The sequence below is a fragment of the Delphinus delphis genome, chromosome 2 (genome assembly GCF_949987515.2).
Source record: "Delphinus delphis chromosome 2, mDelDel1.2, whole genome shotgun sequence".
NCBI classification, from domain to species: Eukaryota; Metazoa; Chordata; class Mammalia; order Artiodactyla; family Delphinidae; genus Delphinus; species Delphinus delphis.
Genome location: NC_082684.1, coordinates 160320218 through 160340404, shown reverse-complemented (window position 1 = coordinate 160340404; position 20187 = coordinate 160320218). Strand labels below are relative to the sequence as shown.

General features: G+C 48.1%; 1 protein-coding gene across 19 annotated transcripts in view; it reads right to left on the bottom strand.

Moving 5' to 3' along the window:
* PARD3 (par-3 family cell polarity regulator) overlaps positions 1–9592 on the bottom strand; it is a 642797-nt gene extending 633205 nt beyond the window's left edge. For 17 of the 19 annotated variants that reach the window (XM_060006131.1, XM_060006137.1, XM_060006132.1 and 14 more), the window contains exon 1: positions 9163–9592. In XM_060006131.1, coding sequence (XP_059862114.1) covers positions 9163–9282 — 120 coding nt within the window. In that variant the 5' untranslated portion in view covers positions 9283–9592. The remainder of the gene's footprint in view (positions 1–9162) is intronic. The other 2 variants (XM_060006149.1, XM_060006147.1) reach the window with 2 other exon arrangements.
* Positions 9593–20187: the final 10595 nt, after the last annotated feature.

The window sequence follows — 20187 nt, the reverse complement described above, 5'->3', positions numbered from 1 at the left end:
TTTTTACATTCTCTCTTCATACCCTCACAACAATCCCATGAAGCACGTGGTATTAGAAGCCAAGGATCCTGGGCTTACAGAAGTTGCCGTTCTCGCTCTCAGACACACAAATGATGCAATCTGCTCTTCTGAATCCTGGCCCAGAGTGTGTCACACTGATGTGCCTGCCTCCTAGGAGGAAAAAAACACCCACCACCAAACTTTCCACTTCCAGCTAATTGTGTTTTTGCAAACAGCTGTGTTTTTAACAAGTGGGTCATAAAATACAAAAGATAAAACTGACTCCACCATAAAAAGTTCAGGGTTTTATCAGCTTTCCAGGTTTCCTTGGAAAAAATATCCCTGATAGTATGTGCCTTTATAATTGAAAATATGCCTCATTTCATATTCCTCAGGCAGTACAAATGCTGAAACGCCACCATCTTCCAGATGCAGTTGTCTAAAGAGTTATCAATCCAAATGAGGCATTTTCACTTAGAGATCCTCTTGGTTTGTCTGAAAGGTTTTTTCCAGATCTCTAACAAAGTGGTAAAGATTCCAAATCCTACACTCAACTTTCATGGATTTGTGATTAGTCATATCCTGTGCGGTGGTACACCAGGAACCAATATCCTGCACATTCCACCTCCTTCTTCTGCAGGTGCTGCTGGCTGGGATGAGAGAATCTCAGGTTAGAGTATAACCCTGCTGGGCAGGAACCTGGCTAACTATTATTCACATATGACTTTGCACACTGGATTTCAGAATTACAAATGATACATCTAAAATGCCTTTGTGTGGTCACTGGGAAATGGCTTTTTAATTCTGGATTCAATATTAGATTTAGAAAAATATTAAAACACGAACATGAAAAAACTTTCCCAGTTTTTACTGTATACTTAAAAGAACTAGAACAAAAACACCCATTCTCATATCAACCACTTACACAGAAATGGCATTCTCTTTTTTGCTTTTCACCTGTTAATACCACATATTTTCAGTATTCAGCAATTTTAGGTTTTTGATATACAGTGACTTGTTTTCTGAAATAAACACTGAGAAGGAAACATTGATTTTTATTGTAGAATATCTCAAAGAGGCCTTTTCAGAAACAGAAATCCTATCATACAGGGATGTAATACAATAACGAGAAAAACTATACACCAGAAAAAAATAAATCTGGGTTCCGAAAAATTAAGTCTTACTGTTTCTGTATATTAAAGAACATTAAAAGTGGGAATAATATTGACCTGTCATCTCTAAAGCCACTTAAATTTATACCACCATAGAAATACCATTTAGAACCATGCAGAAGCGTACATTTAGTTTCGCTTCACAAAATGAATAGTCTTATTAAGTTACCTCTGACCATGTAATTTTATTTTAAAAGATACTTATCTTGGGACAGTAAGGAATTCTGAGGGACAGTCCAGGCGAAATACATACTAACTTTCAAACAGTATATGTTTGACCTGGGGGCCAAGCCCATCATTTCAAAGTAAGGGAAGCAAAACATTCTCACAGGGAGGGTGGATGGAGTAGAGATCTACCCTGTCTGCGCCTCTGAAAAGCCACTGCACACCACTCATGCCTCATGGTCCCACAGGCAGACAACCAACCATGCAGACTCAGGGTGGCTGTCACCGGGAAACAGACATCAGAGCCCAGCCCAGAACTTCTGAATATGAGAAGATGAAGATGGGAAAACTGGCGCTCACAGAGCTTGTGAGATTTGCCAAAGCTCCAAACTACTGTCCCAAACCAAAAACTGGAGAAGCTCTTCCACAACGGACATCTTAGGGCATCCGAACCAACGGCCAGGGCAGCTGGGGAGCTGGGGAGGAAGGAATCTCTGGCCGAGGGAGAACAAGGCAGAGCAGGTGAACGGTTAGTTGGTGAAGCCTTTAAAGGGGGGACCAGGGGACTCGGAGCCTCAGCAGTCGGGGGCTTAGCAGACAGCACCAGGAGAGAGTAGGCAGGCTTGCGAAAGCAGGTTCACACATTGTATGGAAAACTCCTAAAAATAGCCGGTCTTCATTTGAGGTTTTTGAGTATCTCTGACACAGAAAAACACAGAAAAGTCCCATGTTTTATGGGACTCTCAGAACTATAAAATACATAAAAATGGAGCTTTGTTCATAGTGGCTTACGTAGTCTATTTTTTTTAACATCTTTACTGAGACACAACAGCATTCCATAAAATTCACCCATTTAAAGTGTACAATTCAATGATGTTTAGTATATTCACAGAGGCATACAACCATTACCACTATCTAAATTTAGAACATTTTCATCACCCCAAAGACCAATCCCATCCCCATAAAGAGTCACTCACCATTACCCTCAACCCCCAAGCGCTGGCGACCACTACTCTACTTTCTCTATCTATAGATTTGCCTACTTTGGTCATTCCGTATATATGGACTCATACAATATGTGGGTCTTTATGACTGGCTTCCTTCACATAGAATAATGTTTGCAAGGTGCATCTACAGCGAGGCATGTATCCTAACTTCATTTTTACGGCTTAATAATATTCTAATGTATGGATATACCACATTTTATGCAGTTGAACACTTGGCTTGTTCTGTTTTTCGGCTGTTACGAATAATGCTGCCATGAACATTCATGTACGTGTTTTTTGTGTAGACATGTGTTTTCGTTTCTCGTGTGTGTATGTGTGCATGAGCTATTACTGAGAGAAAAAAATTAAATAATTCACGTTTCAAGTCACTTGGAATGAAGCTGGAAATTTTATTTCTAAGTTCCAATATGAGTTGATGGAGGCAAAAAGAATAAACAAAAGTAATATTTAACAACAAGAACCACATGAAGATGGCAGGTCAGACACAGAGCCATGAAGGAAAGGCATTTTTACATAATCCTTCCAAATGGAAAAAAATTTTCAACAGGATAAAATAATGACTAAAAGACAAAAAATAATCACCTTTCTACTATGTTCACAGAACTCTGCATTTCTTTTCATAAAGATTTTTCTATTTTCCATGTAAAACAGAAAAGATACCCCAAATCAGTAAAATGTATAAAATTCCTGAGCCCCTGTTCTACTGCCGTTGACCTTGGTGGCAGCTAGGACTGCTGCGTGAGCGGCCGAGCAGGAGGAAAGCCCCCTGCGTGGGCCTAGCCACCCACCTCCAGCCCGTGGAAAAGCACCTCCACTTGTGGAAAGCACCTTCCTGGACCAACTGTACATATTTCTTTCCATCTTTGAGAAGATGCAGAAGGCTCTGTTCATCTTTCAAATGCTTGCCATCACCCGCCTGCATCCAACTCTACAGGGAGGTACAAGCCTCAAAGGACAGGTGGAGATTCTGTGCAAATGGGGCTTTGAACCTTACCTCCACACCCAATTCACCAGCGTTCACCGTGAGCCAAGAAGCACCTCCCATCGCCAGACTCTCCCTGTGAATCTCAGATCCTAAACATTTCTGTTTACTCCTGGAACTTACCCGTGGATCCCAACCGACAGTTTCAGAAGCGCCAGACCCAGCATAGGTGTGTTTCGGGGCCAGATTCCCGCACTGCCCTGACCACCTGCCTTGAACCGGGCCCAATGCAAACCCCAGGACCATCGCTCTGCTCAGTCTGAAAAAGGGACCAAACTCCCTGAAAACGGCCGACACAAAAGAATAACTTTCAGATACTCCAAAATCCCACTAAATCTGAGTTTCAATTACTATCTCTTTGTGCTAATATGCCAAACATACCAAACCTTAAAGTCCTTAAAATTACACAGTCTCCGAAGCAAAAGTACACTTTCTGTGTGAGAATACGTGCCGTGTATTTGTTCTCAACTTCGTATCTACTCAACTTGTAAGATGACTACGTGGCAGATACTAGCCATATAGGTAAGACCGAGGCAGGGCCATCACCTTCAAGCACCTCACCTGGAGGAGAAGGGGCACAGTTCTGTTCGGAAACAAACACACCGAAGCACCCACAGCAAAGCACGTTCCTCCAGGTCAGTGCGGGAAGCTCCTGAGACAAGTGCCCAGCCGGGAGAACCTCAGGCCGCCTTGGGATGCAGGGCCAGCCTGAACTGAGCTGAGGCTCCAGGGATGAGCAGACAGGAAGTGAGCAAATGGTCCAGGTGGGAGAAACAGAAAATGCCAGAGCAAAGGCAGGAAAGTGCAAGCAAGGCCAAGTGGGTAGGGGTGGGGTAGGGGGTCTGGGGAGGGAGAGGCTGGAGGCAAGAGGGGTCCTGCAAGGGACAGGCCCTGCTGCGGCGGCAGAACTTGGCCTCTGGGGAAAGCGGGTGTGGAGGCCCTTAAGCAGAAGAGTACACGGAGAGTTGCATTTTAGAAAGATCAGCCTTTCAGACATGTTTGTTTATTTTTTCCTTTCTGAAAGGGAAGACGGGAAGAAGTTAATGAAATAATAAGATTTATTTCGTTTCACTCTTCAAAAATATGGTCATTCAAATTCTGCAACAATCTATTTTCCTAAAAGTTTCAATAAGCTCGTGAATGTGTAACAACATGCAGTCATCCATCTGTTCACGAGAAATCTCACACCAACCACAAGGTTTGTCATAAAAACCAAGATTTACACGATTTTAGTAATCAGCAGTCCTCCTCCCCCCAAAAAAAGGAAAGCACATTTTCAAAAGTTACTGCCCATAAATTTGTTATTTTTTTTAATAACAACAAATTGCTATTAAATAACTCTCACATAACTCTTCCATGCTCAAGGGACAGAAGCAGTGGCCCCAAAACCACAGGCCCAGAAAGCAACCTAGGGTAAAGCCAATATCCACAACTTTTACGTTCCCTGCCTCATACACACACACACACACACACACACACACACACACACACACAGATTTGCTCCTCTGATTGTGGTGCTGCTTAGGCAAATATTACCATTTCTACCTATTCTTTAATTAAATTACACACTTTCTTCTTAAGCAAAGAGGAAAAATCCAAACAGGAAGAGCAGACTGCTTGGGAAAGCCTCGCAGGCAGTAAAACCATCCACCCAGTAAAACCCATTAGGGATCCAGAGGCAGTGCTGAGGAGCTTCCCGTTCACCATCCCCTCGGTACTCCCGGGAACCCTGCAAGGGAGTAACCCGGTTTAGAGGGGAGGAAATGAGGCTCTGCAGGGTTGGTGTGCCCAAGGTTCAACAGTGAAAACAGCTAGGTCTCCAAACCCAATCCAAAGCTCCCCCTGCCAGAAGAGGGCTATGGGCAGCACAGCTGCCTCTCAGCTAAGAGGCTCCAGCCGCCCCCCACCCTCACTTCTGCCTTTAACCCGTCCTCCCTCCACTACTCAGCAATCAGCAGTGTTTCTGTGGATGGATGCAATCCTGGTGGTCCTCCCAGAGGAGCGCTCGTCCTGCCCAAACACCCCAGTCCTCCATCAGGGACCATCAGACTGCAGGAAGCAACAGTGTCTTGCCCCAGCATCCGCAGTCCTCCTCAGCTTGGTCCTGCCCCACCATCCGACAGGAAGGCAGCACAGGAGCCAAACTAGCCCTGATGCTCACCTGCAACGCCTCTCTCCCACCTCTCAGAATGGCAGCAACTCTCCAGATTCACACAGCTGGACCCTACCGAAGCCCTACAGACTGGGCCACCTGGGCCAGGCAGGTGCTTCTGGAGGTCACCCCACTAACCAGTTAGGAAGCACTGTCCTAAATCCAGGCCAGCCTTCCCACTTACTAAGCCCAAGGCAAACCCCCCAGGCCATAATAACCACTCCCATCTCCGAAATCCAAAAGCAACTACTGTCTGTACGTACCACCCCGTTGCTAATTAATGCCATTGGCTACTGTAATTTATAGTTTAATACATTCACCGTCTCCCAGATTACATTCTTCTGCAGTGCAAGAATTTAGCCTTACATTTCTTCATAGAGCATGACATTTTGCATACAGTAGCCCTTCAACAAATTAACAATTTAAAAAAAAAAAAAAAGCATGGAGATTTTCTTATCTTTCTCCTAACCAGAGCTGGGATGCACAGCAGGAAAAATGGGAAATCTCAGAGCCAGCCCCAATCCACTCAGAATTAAGAAGGAGCCGGCAAAGCCCTGAGAAGCCAGGTCACCACACTACAGAGTCCCAGCAGTTGGTGCTCTGCACCCTGTGTCCATTGGGGATCATGGATGAGTCAGGCCACAGGTAGGAGCAGAAGGGTCACATACACAGAAAGTCCATGTAACCTGGTCCTCAGTGTCTATCAGAGCACCCTCCTTAGAGACGGTCTGGATGAGGATGGGTGGATGGAGAACAGCCAAAGCATTTTCACCCATCAGTGATCATAAACAGAAAACTATTTTTTCATTGGAGGAAAAAAAAATGCTATGAATAAGTGTAAGCCTTCAAAATCTGCTTATTGAGGACATTTCTGATATTAAGTCATGCCACTCCACTGCCCAGAAAAACTGATTTGCTTAACCTGAAGACAGCTCAAGTATAATGCCAAAAAATTAGCCCCATCACACCACAAAACGCTCTCTGCAGGGAAAGTCTTAGTGGCTTGGGATCTTTCTTTCTCTTTCCTTTTTCTTTTCTTGTTTTTTTTTTTTTTCCAGCTTATCTGGTTTTTATACAAAGCCATAAACATGATCTCCCCCCATTTTTCCCCACCAGATGGGAGTTCATCATGGCACATGTCACCTAGCAACCAAACACCACTCTACAGCTACCCAGTTACCCAATTCTTCATACAAAATTTATCTTGTTCTATTCAACAGTAAGGGGTAAGGAAGAGATAAGAGAATAAAAGTTAAAACAAGTGTTAATAAGTGTTTGCTTCATAATCATTTTAAACAGGGTGGGAGAAATGGGAAGAGTGACTTAAGTTTAATCTTAGCCATTACCTAACCATATAAGAGGAAAAAATACAAATGGACCTGGAATAAAGTCCAGCTCTTGCCACAGTTGAGAGTCAACAGTCTTGTGATCCAATAACTGAACTCTGTAGACCACAAAGCCCATTTTAAAACTTACCTGCTGAACTGTGAGTTGCACTTAAAGAGAACTTAAAATAATTTTGGAAACCCCTGAATCATCTCTGAGTCATTTATCTCCAACTCCAACAATACCACCACTCTCTGAGAATCACCCTTCCTTCCTTCCTTCTCCACCAGAAAAAGCAATCAATCTCATGCGCGCCCTTCCCAACTCAGCTGTTGCGTTCCTCTTGGGGTGCCTTCCCAGGCATGCCGCAAAAACCTGCGCTTCCTTTCCTGCTCCCCAGTCACTGTGAAACCACCACCACTGATACCTAGAAACAAAGTCCAGATCTCTCAGCGATACCTCTCAACTCCATCTAGAAGACACCCCAGAGGCCTGTCTTCCCCCCACTGCACCACGAAGTCCAAAGGCTGGCCGCCCTCACTTGGAGGACAGTGCAGCCCCTTTCCTAGACTCTCACAGTCCAATTTCCACAAGCAGCCAGTGGGTCCCGCAGGTGTCCAGCACCCAGAACAATGCCTTGGACATGGCAAACTCTTAAGAATTTCTGTGGAACATACAAACGACTCAAACAACTACATTTGTATCTCCCAAACAAGCTGTTCGACCAACATGCATCGTGTGCATAATGAAATATGACTAATTTTAAGCATGTAAATGTTTAAGCATGTAAATGACTAATTTTAAGCATGTAAATTTTAAATTAAGCATGTAAGCAAAGAAATGTCGATCATCCCTCCCTACTCAGGAACCTGGACACACTGCAGAGTATATATTACTGTATTTCTCTTTCCTTGCATGATTTATTTTGTTGGTTTCCTGAGTACATATGCAACCTGACTTATTGATATAGAACATTTAGATCACAAACTGTCATTCATAAACAGTGCTTTAAAATGCTAAACATGGGTTTAGAGGGGTTTTCCCCCTTGACAGTGGTTCAAGATAAACAGGTGCCCAATTTCCACTAATTTTATTTGATTTTCAATGAGTTCAACCAACTGTAAAGAACATTTTAGAGCCGTTAAGTAAAGTCAACATCTTCCATCATTGTGTCAGGTTCTTAAATGTTCCCAAGATTATCTTTAAAAGGCCAAATTTATGCTATTTTTCTCTATACTAAAAACAACAGTGTAAAAAGTATTTTTCCCCTCTTAATTTCTGAGACTTTGGAGAATGCCACCCCAGCACCCTGTCTACACTCAAGCAGGCTTGCCAAAGCCACCGTCCGTCTCACCTGCGACCCCCCAAACCCACAGGACGCAAACCACTCCAAGATCGGGGACAAAAAGGAAATTTTGAAAGTGAACATGCTTTCCACCAAACGTTACTCTGCCGCAAAGGAAATATCCTCAGGTGCTGGGGAGAAACTTGGGAGGCGTGGGCTGTTGTCAAACAGACACAGACGATAAAACAATTTAACAAGATGCCTTTTCACTTCTGACACATTGTACAGGAATGCAGTGAAGTGGAGACAATGTTATCACTCCACGGGGAAAAAGGGAAAGCTACTCAACTCCAGGCCCGGGCCGCGCGCGGCCCCGGCTCCACATGGAGCTCGTGGCAGACAGGTCAACGGCGACATGCCTGCAGGAAAACTCGATATTCGGTGACCGATTTCGGGGCTGTGCTCCTTCAAGGAGCCGTGCTCCGTTGCCTCTCGGTCACCGAGGTGCTGGGCTCCAGCGACGATCGCGAGCCAGTGGGAGCGGGTCGGTCTCCGCGCCGCACCCTCATCCGCCCGGGACCCCCGCCTGGCACGCACGAGGGGCTCTCACTGCCCGGCGGGGGCCCAGAGGCACAAGTCAGCCAGCCACTCTCGCAGCGCGCGGAGCGAACTCTGCTCCACCAGCAAAGTTCCCTCGCCCGGCCTCCGCCCGCGGGCCTGGGCGGGGAGCCGGGGCCGCAGCCCGCGGCCGGGAACAGGCGTCCGGCCCGGCTCCGCGCGCCCCGGCGCGGCTCGGGCTCGGCCCCGGGAGGCTCGGGGCGCCGGCGGCCGGGACCCGAGGGAGAGGCAGGGGCCGGGGCCCCGGGCCCGGGCGCGCGGAAGTTTGCGGCCCGCAGCCAGAGCGGGGGGCGCAGGCCGGGCCGGCCGCCGCGCTCTCCCTTTCCCCGCCTCCGCCTCCTCCTCCCCTTCCAGGAAGCGCCATATTGATCCCGGCGCCTTCCCTCCTCCCGCTCCTCCGCCCCTCCTCCGCCCCCCCGGGCCGCCCGCCCCCGCCTGCGCCCCCGGCCCCTCACCTTGGCGATGGCCTTCCGGTAGCGGGTCACCGCTTGCTGGATGAGGTTGAAAACTTTCATGTGGCCGTCCCCGCAAGGCACGACCACCCGGGTCCTCCCGAAGCACACGGTCACTTTCATGCCGCCGCCGCCGCCGCCGCCGCCGCGGGCCGGCCCACGCCCCTCAGTGACCGCGGCCGGAGAGGCCGGAGCGCCCCGGGCCGGGGCGGCTGTACGCGGGGCGCGGGGCGCGGCGCGGGCGCGGGCGCGAGGCTAGGGGCCGAGGCCGGGGATCAGATCGGCTCGCATGCCCGGCCCGCCGCCCTCGCCTCGCCTCGCCTGGCCCGGGGCTTGCCCGCCTGTGCCCGCGCGGCGCCGCAGCCTCCGGCCACCTGTTCGGCGTGTCGTCGCGCTCGGCGGCGGGGCAGTGTGGCGCTGGCGCGGCGCTCGCTCCGGGCCGCGGGGGAGGGGACGGCGGCAAGGGGAGGGACGGGGAGGAGGCGCGGGGAGGGGAGAGGAGGGGAGGGACGCAGAGGGGAGGGGAGGGGAGCGGAGGGGAGGGGAGGGGAGCGGACGGCAGGCGAGCGGACGAGAGGGGAGGGGAGGGGAGGGGCGCGGCGGGCCCACAACACTGTGCACACGCGGCGACCTGGCGCGGGGCGCGGGGCGGAGCGCGCGGCCCTCCCTCCGCCCGCTCCCTGCCAGCCCGCTGACCCCCAGCCAGGGCGCCGCAGCCTCCGACCTCCCGCAGCCTCTCTGGAGCCCCCCTTCCTTTGTCGCTGTGAACCCCCCTCCTCGGGCTGTAGGGGCCCAGGCGGAACCGCGGCAGACGCCTCGCGCCCCGGAGGGCTTGGTGCTCCCGCCCGGTTCCCCCCGCTCCCGCCCCCGGAGGCCAGCCTACGCGTTACCAGCAGACACGAGGGGGCTTCTCTGCGGGGAGGCCTTTCTCCCGAGGCCACTACTGACCTTGAAGCTCCTGTGACCCCGGGTGACCCACCCGCTTCAACGCGTTTAGCTCAAACATCAGCAACTCATATCGTTTTATTTCTTAAAATTCTGCAACCCAAGCAATCTTAACGCAAAGTTATGAACAATACACTGAGAAGGCCGGCGCTGAACACTGCCACCTCAGCCGCGGAGAGGAAAGCAACTCCGCAAGGAGTTACCTGCATGGGGACAGGCGACAGTTTAGAGAAACGGAAACCAAGTTAAGAAAAGTAACTGACGCTTCTCTGTCTCAGGGCAGGAATCTTGGTGATCCTTACAACTGTGTGTCATTGTGTTGAAAGAATGGCAAATGTCAAAAGAGGGTTGTCGCCGGCCCACGTCTGTCCCAAACGATAGTGGATTCATTTTTGCCAGCGTTTCTAGGGTGTGTGAAAGCAATCACCAGCTCCGTGGGCTCAAGGAGAACTTCAGCAGGTAGAGCGGGAAGAGCTGGTGACCGCCCACCTCCCTTTTTAAACTAAGGCAACAGGACAGATTCATCTTTTCCAGGATCCCTGCACTTTCCCTGCCCCAGGTATAGTGCGATTTGTCATATAAAACATTGTACTTTCGCTCATCTACAGCCCTTGACCAATACAATCCGTTGTCCTGGCAAAGCAGTGCAATAGGTAGGCACCGTGCGTCAATATCCCACCTTACCCCAGGATGCTGAGGAGTGTTGAAATCACTTGCCCAAGGCCACAGAGAAAGCTTGAGGCAGACCCAGAAAGAGACCCCAGGTTTCTTTCCACACATTCACGGAGAAAGCTCTCAAACTCTTCCGTTCAGCGGCAACGTTCAACTCTTCTACCCAATAATTAAGTTTGTGACAGCGATGACAACACATCTTGCTGAGGTCTTCTTGCTTCTTGTATTAATACTTGGACCCACAACAACAAGTACTGATAATTATAGATGTTGTTTCTGTTTTAATGCTTTGGGGAGGCAGGAGTATTCTAGTTTAGAGTAGGGCTTTCTGAAAATGGTTCTGATTGAAAGGTAAGTTTAGGAAGAGCCAGAGGAAATCAGATGTTGCTGGGATGTAGGTTCAGATCCTGATTCTACCATTTACTAGTGCCTTAGGCATGGCATTCAATCTCCTAGCCTCAGTTTCATCTGCTGAAAAGTGGGACTGATGATTATGAAGATTAAATAATGAGGATTAAAAAAATAATGTATTAAGACACTTAGTACATGCTGCCACATGGGAGTGTGTAGTTTAGTAAAGTCCAGTTACCATAATGTAGGTGAAGGGTAACAAAGTCAGGACCAGACAGCAAAGGAGGATGCTGAGGAGAAAGAGAGAACCGGGGGGTGGGGGGGATGGCGGAGTCCAAGACTCAGAGAAATTGCTAGACGTGATACAGCTGTTCAGTATCTGGACCAGGGCTCATGAATCTCAGGCCTGTACTCACTTCACTTTAATTCGATTCCACACGCAGTTAGAGAAGAACGTCCATGGGGAAAGCAGAATTTTTAAAGTGAGTAAGAAAAATATAGATTTTAGAATAAGATAGCTGCTCCAATAACTGTAATTCAAGACATTAAATATTAAGCGCCAGCAAAGTGTTTACAGCAGTACTGAGGAGGGAAGCCTGCCTCCACGAAAGAGGAGCATCCCAGTACCCCTGGACCACTTTACTTACATCAATTCCTTCCACTCTTCAATAGTTAATAAGGGGTTAGACAGTTTTTCAAAAATATGATCATAAGATTAATAATTATAATGTCTATTTAACTAACTAGGTAAAGCCTTTAAGCTTTATTTAAATCTACCTAGTTTATCTAGATACAGTGATTCCCTTTATATTAATAACTGATGGAAAACTAATGCTGTGTTAATTTAAGACACCAGACACTTTGGTGTCTTGGGTCAAATTCATAAAATTTCCTCACAAATAATGAATCTGTTTTCACTAATATACTCACCTAACACCTAACCATAAAGGTGCGTTAGGGCCAGGCTACCTTCACATCTACAAAGTGTTCAGCTTGACCACATTGCTTCTGGCCTGAGATGAGCACAAAATCGAACCCAGTCCCAGTGAGAAGCAAAATCATCAAAGACAAGGGTCAAATGTTACATAAATATCTTCTGGTGTGTTTATTGTCTTAAATTCTGCATATTTCGAGTAAAACAATTATGGCATCTTATATTGTACTTCTCTTTTATAATTGATTGAGTACATTGGTTTTGAAAACACCAGAGAATCCTGAGAATTAATTAGAATCTAGCTGGGCTTCGTGTCTATTTTGCAAATGGACCACATGGACTATAAATTTAACTATATCCAGCAGCATTCATGTGCACAGTGAAATAAATACACACCCCATGTGTGTAGGAACAGTACTGTATTACCTAGCATCTTACCCTTAAAAGTTTTAATAATTAGGAATAAAGAAAACATTTATAGGAGTTTTTAAAATTCAGTTGTACTTTAGAAATTAAAATTATCACTGAAATGTTTCACACACATATTGAATGCCCACTCAATATTATACTTAAGACCATGTTAACAATCTTGTATACCTAGCCTCACACAAGTTTAGTCTAATAGGAGAATTGGATCAGTATTCACCAAATAATTATTGTCCACCTATTTTATACCAAGCACTGCACTGCAGGCTGGATAGTAAGTTCCTCCTTCAAGAGGTGCCCAGTCTGGAAAAAGTTTCAGACATGAATGGTCAGCCACTAGAGTATAATAGGTGCTAGACATCAGGAATGGTGGTGGTACCCAGAGGAAGTGCTCACTCCTGGAAGAGAGGAAAGAGAAGGAGGTGGAAGCAGGCCATCTAGAGCGAAGCTGTCCAAGAGAAACATCAAGAGAACCACATTTGTAACTTTAAGTCTTCTAGTAGCCAGCCACAGATGAAGTTAATTTTAATAATATATTTAATTCAAGCCAGTATATCCTATTATCATTTCAACATATAATCAAGTTTTTAAAAATACTAATGAATATTTTCCTTGCAGTACATTTGGTCCTGTCCAAAACATCCATGAGCATATTTGGTCCATGCCAAATGGTTTTGGAAAGGACCAAATATCAAGGACCTTTTGGCATGGACCAGATGTCTCCATGGATGTTTTGGACAGGACCAAAAATGACCAAATATCGAGAACCTTTTGGCATAGACCGAATGTCTTATGGAAGTTTTGGACAGAACCAAATGTCTGCTAACCAACATTTTTCATACATTTTTTTGCCTACTAATTCTTCATGACCCCATGTGTAGTTTAGATGAACAGCATGTCTCACTCTGAACCTGCCCTCCATATGCATTCACTCATGCATTCACTCGTTCGGCAAACACTGAATAACCAGCACATGTCTGACCTTGTGAGAGCTCAGTGGCTACATGTGGCTCTTGGCTGCCATATTGGACGGCGCAGCTCTGGAGGATGGGACTGCCAATTGCTGGAAGCCACATGCACTGTCGAGAAACTTACTCACAGGTGGACTGAGCTCTCTGAGGGCAGAGGTGGTATAACTCACAGCACTTCCCCAGAATTGTTCTCCCAAGGCTGGACGCACGCTAGTTACTCAGTAAGTGTTTGATGAATGAGTGAATAAATACAGAGGGATGGGGGAAAGATGGTTCTTGACATAGATATGAATCTTGTAATAGTATAGCTGTGCTTAGGGTAAAAGGCAGATTGAGAAAAATAAGAACAGCACTTAGGCTCCACAGAGCTTCTCTGTTGTGCAACATTAAACATAAGTCTAGGGCTTCCCTGGTGGCGCAGTGGTTGAGGGTCCGCCTGCCGATGCAGGGGGCGCGGGTTCATGCCCGGGTCTGGGAGGATCCCACGTGCCGCGGAGCGGCTGGGCCCGTGGGCCATGGCCGCTGAGCCTGCGCGTCCGGAGCCTATGCTCCGCAACGGGAGAGGCCACAACAGTGAGAGGCCCGCGTATCGCAACAAAAATAAATAAATAAATAAATAAAATTAAAAAAAAAAACAAACATAAGTCTAAAAACAGTGGTTTTTCTATTGAAGCTTGAGCTCATATAAATTGTATGGGTGAGAGTAACAGCCAATGAAAGAAAGGGGAAAAAAGAGGAAAGGAAAAGAGAGAGGAGGAGCCTTAATAATCCCCCTAGGGCTTCCCTGGTGGTGCCGTGGTTGAGAGTCCGCCTGCCGATGAAGGGGACACGGGTTCGTGCCCTGGTCCGGGAAGATCCCACATGCCGCGGAGCGGCTGGTCCCGTGAGCCATGGCCGTCGAGCCTGCGCGCCTGGAGCCTGTGCTCCACAACGGGAGAGGCCACAGCAGTGAGAGGCCTGTGTATCGCAAAAAAAAAAATAATCATCCCCCTAACCTACTGAAAACTGTCATCAGTCATGAAAAGTACTCAGAATGACCTGGTTCAAAACAGAAGAAAATTGCACAAGACAGGGTGGGCCCATCTCCCTTCCCCTCACATCCAACGCTGTGTCTTCACTTTCAAGGCTGGTGAGATCCATAAGGCACCTGACTCACCAGCTTGTGACTTCAGATGGGGTGGTATTGACTTTCATGTCCCAACCATGTGCCTCCAAGCCCTCACCTTCAAAATACTCCAGATGACCCTCAACCAGTCCACCAGCTACAGTCACCAAAGTATCCACCACGTTCTTGCTGTCCTGTTCCAGCCCCTAGCAATGCCTGGAAGCTGTGTCAGCACTGTCCTGCTTGGAAAAGCTGGAGTCCAGGCTGAGATCACCACTTCAGTATGCCCCCATGTCACCCAACCACGGAGTGCAGTGAGAGGCCCGGGTTCCTTGCAGAAAGCCATCACCTGCATCCTTCCATCCAACCGTCCAACATCATGATCCACCCGGCAGAGCCCAGGTCCCTAGTCAAATGCCTCTCCCCCTCCTAGGCTCCAAAGCCTAAGAACGAGGGAACTCGTTCAAGTCCTCGAAGGCCAGCCCAGCAGGGCACAGAGCAGGGTGAAGACAGCACAGTTGGTGATGTTGAAACCCAACTATTGGAGACAAATCTGCAGGAGGGTCAAGCAAAGCAGTCTGAGCCACTTACTTCCTAGTGGCCACTTGACCCAAGGCAGATCGGAGTGGCCGGTGGTGTGGAGAGGTGTTTCCACCTGAGGTTCTTTCAGCTGAATCTTTGAGGGCAAAGTTCAGGGTCAAGGTCTCCAGCGAGGCCTAGAGTGCCGTCCTTCTATGTTGGGGGAAACCAGAGGCATAGGTAGTGAAATGCCTAGTCTGAATCGGGATTCGTAGCTGGGTAGACCATTCTGCCTTCCCTCCAAGGTGGGCCTGGTTCTATTAGAGGCATACAGTACTTGGGTCATTTTTTGTGACCCAAGTTTCTAAAAAAACTTTGAGAAAATGAAGTGGGAATGGGAGCAGATCAAGGCAGTGATTTTAATCATTTTTTAAGAAGAGAAATTCTCCTCACCCAGAGGACACTTAACCTTTGATGATTAAAAGGAAAAGGATGAAATAAATTCACATAAAGCTTCACACCAAGGCACAGATAAATCTAGCTCTAAAGGACTTCGGTCAAGGGATATGAATCGGCTTTAAAAGACTTTTTAGCAAATGTGGCTGAGCAGTTTCATTCAGTAAAGAGGAAAAATGCACTGTGGTTGATAATTGGAACCATACACTTTTTCTTGACCTTGTCAAGATTAAATGCCTGAAATTCTCAAATCCTGAAACAATAAGGCTGCCAGACGGAGAAGCTTTAACTGCATCAGTGTTTTGGAATTAAACAACCATGTGGGGTCTTCTCAGAGGGCCTCTGAGTGGTGGATACCAGCCTGAGACCCACCCAGGGGCCCCCAACCCCATCCAGCTGAGGGAGGGACATCCTCCTCCCTCAGAGGCAGACCTGCTCATGTCAGGAGGAGGTGAGTGGCACTGAGGCTGCTCTTTGATGAAATCCGGTGCCCAGGCCCTGGCGTTCTGTGCAGTAATTCAGGTGTGCTGGACCAGCGCGCCCAGCCCTGCTGCTCCTCTGTCCCTGACGTTAGATGGCTGACTCATCCTCCCCTCCTCTGTCAGGTTACTCTGTTAAGCTAGGGGTTCAATTTCAAAAGCTCGCTCTGTGCTGTGGAATGTCATCTGCTCAGCCTCTCAGCAGAGGCTACACACTTGTTCCAGATGGGGATGTTCCCCCGGGGGAGCACGATGCAGTGGGTCCCATCCTGGACCCAGAACCCACAGAAGGAAGTAGTCTCTGTGCTGACAAAACAACATCGTATGTGTTTTGTCAGCCAGGCCCTGTCGTTTCCCTGTTTGGAGCCCACAATGCCCTCCATTCCACGCACAGGCAAAACCGAAGTCCTGACAGTGATTTCCAAGGTCTCCATGACCCACCCAGCATCCCCGAAGCTCTTCTACTCCTTCCCTGTCCACTCTGCCCCGTGGGCCTTGTTGATCCTTAACCTGGCTGAGACCCCCCCTTCCTCTGGGCCTTCACACTTGCTATTCCCTTGTCTAGAACACCCTTCGCCCCAGGATCTGCTTGGTTTCCTCCCTCACATCCTAAGGGCCTCTGCCCATTGTCACTGTTACATTTCCTGACCCCCGACACGGAATAACAATAGCTCTCCCCTGTCCCTCTCTGTCCCCGCTGCCTTATTTTTCTCCATCTGACACATTACACAGTTACCTGTTTATTAATTCACTGCCTGTCTCTTCCAAAGGAACGTAATCTTCATTCAAGCAGAAACTCTTCACGTCTGCGGTAGTGCTCAGTCCATACAGATGCTCAAGATGGTTTGTTAAATACCTCAGTCACTAATGACCAGCAAGACACTTGTCACCTGGTGGCTCTGTGGCATCATCTTCACTTCAGAGTTCAGCCTTGAGAGGGTCATGATGGTTCCTAAGTTACTGTTATTTTGAAAAGAGTAGACGCTCACTGTGGGCTGGGTACCACAGGTGGACACACCAGCTGAGTGGGTCTGGCTCTCCCTGGCAGAGGAGGCGCGTCCTTGTGAAAGCACAGCTGTGCATCGATCCACAGGCCAAATCTGACCAACCACCTGTTTGCGTGGCCTGTGACCTAAGGATGGTTCTTTCATTTTTCAGTGTTTGAGAAAAAAAAGATCAACACAAGAATAATACTTTGTAATGTGAAAATTAAATGAAATCAAATGTCATTGCCCATAAATAAAGATTTATTGGAACTCAGGCACGCTCACTCACTGCATATTATCTATGGCTTTTGTGCTCCATCAGCAGAGGTGAGCCGTTGCAACAGGGACCATATGGCCCAGAAAATCTTAAATATTTACTATCTGGCTACTTACAGGAGAAGTTTGCTGACTGTGGTTTAAAGCAATGCACGGTGATCAGAAGATGGGAGACAGTGTAGAACAGAAGGAATGCTTGGCTGGAAGCAAGAGATAGGACTTCTCCTTCCACGTTTGCCTCTCATTCTTCTGGGACCTTGACAAGCTAATCTCTCAGAGCGTCCATGTCCTAATCTATTGTGGCAGATGCACTATGAGGCAACCCCAGTGAATTACCCCCTATATAATCCCTTCCCCATGCATGGGGGCAGAACCTGTGACTTGCTTCTGATCAACAGACTTCGGCAAACCTGATGGGATGCCACTCCAATGATGACATTCCATCCTATAAGACTCCACCCAGCACACTCAAGGGGGACTCTCCTGCTGCTCGTGCTGTGAACGGCCCATGGAGAGGGCCATCTGACCGGGAGCTGGGGGTGCCCTCAGAGCCAAGGTCTCCATCATACAGCCACTGAGAAGTGAATTCTGCCAACAACAAATGAGCTTGGGGACTTCCCTAGTGGTCCAGTGGTAAAGAATCCGCCTTCCAATGCAGGGGACGTGGGTTCGATCCCTAGTTGGGGGATAAAGATCCCACGTGCCACGGGGCAACTAAGCCAGCGTGCCACAACTACAGAGCCCACACGGTCTGGAGCCACAGCTAGAGAGAGCAAACCTGCACACCACAACTAGAGAGAAGCCAGCACACTGCAACAAAAGATCCCGCATGCCCCAACTAAGACCCAATGCAGCCAAAAAGATAAAGAAAATAATTTTTTTTTAATGAGCTTGGAAGCAGTTTCTTCCCTAATTGAGCCTCCAGATGAGACCATAGCCCAGCTGACACCTTGAAAGCAGCCTGTGAGAGCTTGAGCAGAGGACCCAGCTCAGCCATGACCAGACCCCTGACCCACAGAAACTGTAAGTTAATAAATATGTGTTGTTTTAAGCCACTAAGCTTGTAACAATTTGTCACCTAACAATAGAAAACTAATACATCTACACAAGAAGGTCTTTGAATTTTATTTTAAATTACCTTGAAATTCTAAGTTTCTCCTTAAGAGCTTAGCCTGATGCTAAGAATCACCTAGGATGCTAAGTAATGTACAGGTTCCCATGGCTTTTCCTTTGACATTCTTGCTTTGGACATGCTAGGGGCTGATACAATCTGTGTGTGTGTGTGTGTGTGTGTGTGTGTGTGTGTGTGTGTGAGAGAGAGAGAGAGAGAGCATGCACGCGCGTGCACACATGCATGCACAGCCTCCTTTTGCTGCCCTGGGTCTCTTCTCAGCTCAGAGATAGCATGGAGACATTCCCGCCTGCACCCTAAGGGTGGCTCCCATGTAATCCAGGAAGGGGGTCCCACTGAGGAGGAGCAGGGAGGTGAGATGACACAAGGCTTTGGGCAAAGCAGTGATGAGCAGACAGTCCCTGTGGAAGTGGAGGATTCTTGGAAGTGAGTGGCTAGAGATAAAGGGTGAAAGGTGTGTTGGGGGACCCAGTAATGGATGGCCTTTTATTCAGCGGTCAGTGAGGAGTTTTTGAAGGATCTGGAGTACCAGTGTGGGTTGCGGAAAGGAGTCAGATCAGCTGGGATGGCCTCCCTGCCTCAGCATCCTAGCAAAATGGTAACAAGCGGTGATTCCGGGGGGCAGTGCCCTCCCCTGCAGTTAGGACTTAGGATAACACCTCACCCTGAGTGGACAGCATCTCCCTGGGCAGCTGCCTGGGCCTGGGCTCCCTCTGCTACCCTCCCAGGCACGACCACTCAATGACTCGTGGTCACTGCCTCTGGAGTGTCTCCACCGCACCCCTGCAGCTCACCCCTACTGCCCTTCCCTAAAACTGCCCAGAGTCCGATAAGTGGGGATGTGTAGGCTGAAGCAGCTAGTTTTCCCCGAGGCCTGCACCCTCTCCTCTTTCTCAGCGTGACTGGGTCACAGCCCAGGGTCCTGGTGCCTCCCTTGGCCATCTCCCTCCCTCTCCTGACACCCAGCTTCCCTTCTCCCACTTCTGACACCCAGATTTCATGTGCTCCAGAGATGTCCTTTTGTGAAAAATTTATTCATTCACTCATTCAACTTTTATTGGGAAATTAGTATTTTGCCAAGCACTGTGCTAAACGATGGTGATAAAAGGTAAGAAGTAATCTCAACCCTCAAGGATGTCCTTCTTCTTGAGAGGGAGAGAGCCGGAGATTGATGATATAAACAGGCCATTATAACACGGTGTGTAGTTTGCCACGGGAACACAAAGGCTGAAGCCTCAGTGGCCAGAGGTGGTCAGACAAAGCTTCCAGAAAAGGGTAATTTTTTAAATGGATGATCGGCAGTGAGTGAGCCACACAGGAAATTAAATGTCTGAACCAAGGGGGGAGGTCCAATCCATGCAAATGGATTATGGAACAGATCTGAGTTCCTTTAGGAGAGAAACTAAAAGACTTTAAAATAACCAAGTATGGAATAAAACGAGATGCAGAAATCAAAGAAAACTGAAGTCTGTGACTGTGATCCTGGAAAAATGATGGAGTCATTGATAGGCATGGAATTCAGCAAGAATATCACTTTGAAGGTGGGGGGAAGTGAGGGGTTAAACACATAGAGATTCCAGTGTTTAGAGAGGAAAGTGGAATATAGTTCGGAAAAGTACTGTCAATGCAGGCTGCATCAACATGGCTTTATTGTGTCATGTCCGCCAGGGGACCACGTGCCCTCCACGGGGAATGGGCTGGGAGAATGCTTCCTGACAACTAAATATCCTTCCATGGCAGCACTTGTTGTTATGAAATGGGAGGAATATGGGACTT